This window comes from Poecilia reticulata, linkage group LG20, assembly GCF_000633615.1.
Source record: "Poecilia reticulata strain Guanapo linkage group LG20, Guppy_female_1.0+MT, whole genome shotgun sequence".
NCBI lineage: Eukaryota > Metazoa > Chordata > Actinopteri > Cyprinodontiformes > Poeciliidae > Poecilia > Poecilia reticulata.
In genome coordinates this window covers 13881551-13888142 of record NC_024350.1, presented here as the reverse complement: position 1 = coordinate 13888142, position 6592 = coordinate 13881551, and the positions used below count along the sequence as shown (strand labels likewise).

General features: G+C 44.0%; 1 protein-coding gene across 6 annotated transcripts in view; it reads right to left on the bottom strand.

Annotated features, from left to right (window-relative positions):
• The window catches only part of ncoa2 (nuclear receptor coactivator 2), a 74156-nt gene that overhangs the window by 25731 nt on the left and 41833 nt on the right, over positions 1-6592 (bottom strand). For all 6 annotated transcript variants that reach the window (XM_017301950.1, XM_008396349.2, XM_017301952.1 and 3 more), the window contains 3 exons: positions 3570-3747; positions 2087-2269; positions 546-647 (listed from right to left, as the gene is read on the bottom strand). In XM_017301950.1, the coding sequence (XP_017157439.1) occupies positions 546-647; positions 2087-2269; positions 3570-3747 (463 nt within the window). The remainder of the gene's footprint in view (positions 1-545; positions 648-2086; positions 2270-3569; positions 3748-6592) is intronic.

Here is a 6592-nt window from a genome sequence, read left to right as displayed (position 1 = left end):
TATGTCAAACTATGTGTCCTGAACGCCACAAATGATGGTGATTGTCGCACTCTGTGTGGCGCTAACGGACAGCTCGGTAAGTAGAGGCTTCCATTCATGCGCACCTACGGAAGCCTGGGTGGGAAACTACAGGAAATTACTATATGTCGCTGACTAACCATGAAGGTGTGTGTTTTTTTTGTGATGTGGTTGTGGGTGTGCATACCACACAAACGGCATTAGTACATCAGAGGCCAGGTGACGCGCGCACAGCTGCGTGCGTGTATGCAACAGTTTTTCTTTTCACCTCCTACAGTGCAGACAAGATGGGTGGCTGCAGCCAGCTTGTCCAATCCTAACGGGGTCTTTTGTACGATGCTTAAATACTTAGCAGCGATGTTTGCTGATTTGTGCAGAGTTTGAAATTTCTTTCAACACAAAGGCAGTCTATTTTTTAATGTTTTTTTTGCTTTATTCAACCTAAACAAGTATTGAATCGGATGCAAATTAAGAACTCCGATCTCCATGTGTCAGTTTGTAGCTGCCGTCCGTCTGATTCCCTGTACCTTGCAGGTCCTGGCGAGTGGTGAAGCTCTCATGCGTGGGAAGCATGGGCCTTTCCTTTGTGGGCACCCTCCGAGCCACGCAGATCAGGCACGACTGGAAGTCTGAGCAGAAAGAAGGAAACAAAAAAGAAGAAGAGAGCGAATAAACGTCGGGAACAAAAGACAAGGTGGAGGATGGAACAAAGAGGACGAGGATAAAACGGGAGAGACGAAGAGGGAGTGAGAGGGAAGGACAAGGGGGGCGTAAAGGATAGAGACAGAGGGAGGGAGTGATAATGAAATGCATGTTATTCCCAGGCAGCATAATTAATACAGTTATTAATGAGCGTGGGGATCAGGGCTCCGCTCCTTTAGCGAGGAGCAGCTATTGCTGGCGAGGGAAATGATGTAGTGTGACCTTTCGGAGGAGTGTGAGTGACTTGATAAGTGTTTGCGTCCGCACCTCCGTCTGGTCCCGGCTAAAGCGCCGTCATGCACTCACCGCGCCTCCTCCTGCCCCAACACGGCTCAGTAATGACAGTCTTGTTTGGCGAACGTAAAAATAAAAAATGACTTCGCCAATTCGACTGCTTAGGTGACCCCAAAAAGTCTGTGGTCCAACTTTTTTGTGAGCCAATAATATCCACAATCCCTCATGTTCCTCACAGAGATGTGCGCCACAGGCTATCACACACACACACACACGTGTGTGTATAGAACCTCATGGGAGGTCTGGCCATCAAAAATCTTAATCGCTATCAATTCCCCTCCCCCCCATTTTCCTTCTTTCTGTTTCTGTCTGTAGCGAATTCCTCTAACTGTAACCGCCGATCGTGCTCTGGTGCTCAAATGCCCCAAATCATTCACACACCTTCAGCCAGCGATGTTCTCATGTTAGCCGGAAAACAGCTGGCAACATTAGCCTTTTATGTCGGGTAGGCTAATGAAAGCGTTTCTGGTTGGAGGTCATGTAAAGAACGCTTGTCTAATGCAGTAGAAACAAAGAGGTAAAGTCAACGTAGACAGAGAAGACGGGGCCTTTTTTTTTTCTTTCTAAGATGTGTCCTCTGTTGCCGTACACCGATTTCTAGGTGATGGACACAAATCTGTGTCCTTTCAGTTTTCAAAGGTCGGAAGTTTAGCAGTCAGAAGAAAAACGACTTGAAAGTAAAATAGGCATCGAGTTTGAAACCACAATCCAATCCAACGCTGGAGTTTGAATGTGTTCACTGTTCGGTTGTGCTGCTGCATCATTATTTGCTTTGAGCACATCTGTATCAGGCTTCATAAGTTGTTGCGAATTTGCTAAGTATGCAAGATCCACATTCCCTGTTAAAAATGTAAAAAAAAAAAAAAAAAAGTAGCCATTGCTATTTTCTATTCATGGCAACTTCCAAACAAGTAAGAAATATACAGATATGTCAAAATGTTACGCTAAATTAATAAAAAAAAAAACAACAAAAAAACCCCATCTTATCCAAGGTTGTTTTATAAGGTCACTACTTTAGTGTCAACTGATCCTCCAATCCATCTCTTTCCCGCTTCCCTCCCCGCTTCCATACCGTCTCCTTCCTCCTTGATGGACTTGGGTTCTGACACTGCAAAACACTGCATGGTCTCATATTTCTGCTGCTGGGGCTCGTGCGACTCGTCCTGGTTCTCGCTGTGCGGGTTCACCAGCATTCGGCAGTTGAACGTGTGGCTGTTCCTCCTCGGCCCCTCGCTGGACCACGGGACGCCGTTGACTGCCGGAGAGAGAGAAAGAGAAAGAGAAAGAGAGAGAGAGAGCGAGAGAGAGGTGAGGCAAAGGAGACTTTTATAGTCTGTGAGAGGGTGGGGGTGAGGGGGGACACTTTTCCCTGCGACTGAAAGTGAACGGTGAAACATGAAGTATGCAAAGAGCGAGCCAAGAGGAGGCGAGCGCGCTGCAAGTGGAAGACATAATGAGAGCAACGCAGGGAGAATGAAGGCAGAGGAAGTGCGAAAAAAAGAGGAGAGCTGTTGCTGGGTAGAGATCAGTTTTAATGAGCAGTTGGAACCCTGAGCCATCCATCCACAGCAGTGCATCACAGCCAGGCCTCCATATGCACGTCCTCCCAAAACATCACTGCCCATCTTTCTTCTCCTGTCCAACACTTACACAGGCATGAAATAACTCACTCAGACACACACACACACACGCACGCATGACAAGCAAGATAAAAAAGACATGTATAGGCCAAACTCATTTCTTTCTAGCAAACTCCCATCACACTCCATCTGGTTTGTGATCTCATTCAGTGCATTGATAATCTCCCAGTAACTGGGACACAGCCCAGTGATCATTTCCAGGGTACTCTGCTCTGCGCAGAGTACCCTGGTAACTCAGACCTCAATCCGGAGCACCAGCAGAGGAGGACTCGGAGCTCCTGATGGGATGCGGTGGCGCAAAGCTCACCTTATGGGAAGTGAAGCCATACGGGTTAATTTGAGGGAACGAGATGATGGAGGGGGGGGAAAAAAAAAAAATTCCTAAGCTGAGGATTGCACAAACAGTTGTAATGTTTACATTAAATACGCACGAAGCATAACTTCAATGGGTGGGCTAGAAAGTATGGGAAATTGAGAACAAGAAAAGAGGATCTCGATAGGGGTGTGCGGCAGAGAACGAGAGAAAAACATTTTTTTTTTTAAAAGTGAAGAGAAGGGGAAGGAAGGGCACGAAATGAGAATGTAGGAAGAGCATTATGCTGCTGACAGGAGAGAGAAGCCAAAAAAGGAAGTTAATTAGCTGAACAGCGAGGGAGGATGAGGAGAAGAGTGAGAGGAAAAAGTCTGGGCTGAGCATCAGCAAAACAGAAAAAGAAGAACCTTTAGGATCTTTGCATACTGCAAATCTCTTTTCTTTTCTTTTTTTTTTTTTTTTACAAGCCAGCTTTCCAGCACTGAAAAACCACAGTAAACATTTAAATCACAACGACATGGCTAATAAAAAGCGCCAGGTGACGCAAGGTAGACGGAGCAGAGGCAGAATTCGTTGGCAGGGAGAATAAGCCGAGGGCTAACCGAGGGATTTAGGCAGCAGGTTCTTGATGAACTCGGCGTGATCGCCGACGTGCAGCACGCTGTACACGCTGGTGTTCATCAGCTCCTCCTGGTTGTAGCGCAGGTACTGGGTCACGTTCTCAGACACGAACACGATGTTGCCCTCCATGTTCACCACGAAGAAGAAGCCGTCGAGGGCCTGGAGGGGCAAAGAGGCGGTTTAGAGTTTGTTTACAAAGTTCCTCCTCACAAAAAAAAAAAAAAAACACAATTCATGAATAATTAGGATTTTATTTGCGCAGCAATCACCCTCATTAATCAGAATATGTTAATAACCCTGCTGCAAGTGGCCTAAAGGGGGAATATCACCGATTAATATGCTCTCCCATTTCTCAGACAAGGGAAAGCTGCAACTTTAGTTTATTGATGCAAGAAATTGTGTTTTTCTTCAGATCTACTGGGTTTTAATCTGTTATTTTGCATGAAAAGCATTCAAGAACAGCAGATACTATGTACATATTGTCTGAAGTCTGAGCAGCCGGTATAAATACGTCTATTTATTTTCGGCCAAGGAAACGTGTAAAGAAAAATAGTTCAATGTAAAATAAAATGCATTGAAAAAGCTTTAAAAGTAAAGTTGAAACATGTCAAAAATGAACATAGACATTTTTTACCTTTATGCAAAAGCTGCAGTAAAAACAATTTTATTTTATTTTTTAAATCCCGATTTAAAGAAGCCAACAAATTCTGGACATTTCAGGTTGGAGTGGAGGAGCAGAGACTAAATAATTCTTCCTCTAATTTAGTTCTGGTTATAGCTCCTAATGGGGCAGCAGAGTGGCGTATGGCAAAACCTCATATAATGAAGCAACTGTAGCAAGCGTCATTCCGCCTGCCACCAAAATGTTCAAACAAGATGAGTGACTTAATATTCTAATTTAAGCTAATTTAACCTGAGCTTGCAATTTTGCTTTGTTTTATAGTGCCTTTTAATTTGCATGAAGGACCAATTGAAACTTTTATCTAATTTGTCCTAAATACACTGCTAGTTATTGTCTGACATTTAGCCCTTAGAGGAGCAAAATGTGGCTGAAAGCTTTTAAACCGTTTTGCAAAATTAACTAAAGAGGCTCCTTCCTAATATGGGAAATTTCTTTATTTTTATTAAGAGAAACCAGAAAGCAACATTTGAACTATCTGCCATTTTCCGTTGTACCGTACCCATAACGGCCCATGACCTAAAAGTTGAGTACACACTGAACCCTTATTTATGTTTAAACGCCTACTCTGTTATTTGTATGTTATTACACTAAGCTTACAGAAAAACCACTGGTACAATTAGTACCAGCTAAAAAAAACCAAGCTGAACATCAGTGAAGCTGATAAAAGCAGAATAAACCCATGTGGCTGATTAAAGCATAAGAAGGAGGAGCAGCACTTAATTGAAAGAACACAGCCCCAGGTCAGCCATTACACACAAGCTGGTGTCAATTAGGCCATCAAATCACCTACAGCCTTCAGGAACAGAACACTGGAGCTTGTAAAGCCGGTGTCACGATAGAACCGAAGACATCTGCTCTTCATCTCTGCTTAATCGATCGCTACGGTTAAACTGAACAATTGTCAAACTTTTTAGCGCGACATTTATTGTCGTTCCTGGAAATAGCTACAAAACCACACAGTCCAAAACCCCCACGGACAAAATGTTGAGGTTCGCTGAACCCTTTTTCCATTTGATCCAAGATTACAGCGTGATGGAGGTTCTCCCTCGCCTGCTCTGACACTTCCTAATCTAAAAACAACCTCAAAGCTACCTCATCCATCAGTGCATTAACTGGGCCTGCTCCAAACTGCAACGTGGTTGTGCAAGTCCATCCTGTGTGAGGAAAGAACATGGACTGGACAGGATAAACATTGCGTCGTGCCAACTCTAATGCTTCTCCAGACACTGTTGCTCAACGCCGTTAGCCAATACTTTTAATTTACAGTGCCCTCCTTAAATATACACTGGAGAGACGGCTGAGCCAATACGAGTCGATGTGTTCCAAACGGCAACGTTGGGAATAATTGTATGATCCCTGCTCCCAGCTCTATTTACTTGTGAACAATAACTGCAGGCTACATATTGCTGCAACGTGACATTAATAGCTTTTGGTAATGGCTGAAACAAAAAAACAAAAAATTTTTGGTATATACATCATCAAGAATAAAGAGCAAAAGCCATGTAAAAGTATTCGTAGAAGTTGAGTTTGGAGATTTTTGTCATGTCCGAACCAAATATTTTATGTTTTATTGGGATTTTATGTGAAAGATCAACACAAAAAGAGCAACTTAGTGAGTTTTCACCAACTCAAATTTAAGACTTTAAGACCTATTTAAGGCCACCATGCTTCCCTGCATTGGGTTGGTTTATCCAGAAAGATGAGCATCAGGTTTGAAGAAAAGCAAAAAATGTTGCTCTCATCTGTCCAGAGTGTCTTTATATCAACATATAGAACAGACTAAAGATTTTAAAATCCACTTCACAACTCCATGTGTTGAATAGTCACATGCAATCCCAGCAAAATACATTGAAGTTTGTGGTTGTGACACAAAATCGGGAAAAGAAGATATGAGTGCTTTTTAGGGCAACGTATACGCAACAGTGACGTGACGTAATGAATCTGTCCACAGAAGGTTAAAAGAGCAGCACAATGTTTCCCCACACTCCTCTCCATCCCTCTGTGTTTGGAGAGCAAAGAGTCTCAGAGGGGCAGGGTGGGGGGAGGAGGAGAGGAGGTAGGGATGTGCGTTTCTGCTGCCAGCCTTTCTCCTCTGAACGGCCTGTAATGAGCCCAGGATCGCGGAAGGGATCGCGGCTCGGAGCGGAGCTGGTGTGAATGGCCTATCGCCGTGTTTTGGGGACTGCTGACAGATGGGAAAGCTCGCAGGCTGTGCTGGGCTATATTTAGCCGCGAGTTAGTGTGTCGATTCAGTGACGCTGGACCAGGAGTGCTATAAATATTCCATGACAGGACGGATCTAGAGGCGAAAGAAGAGGGAAG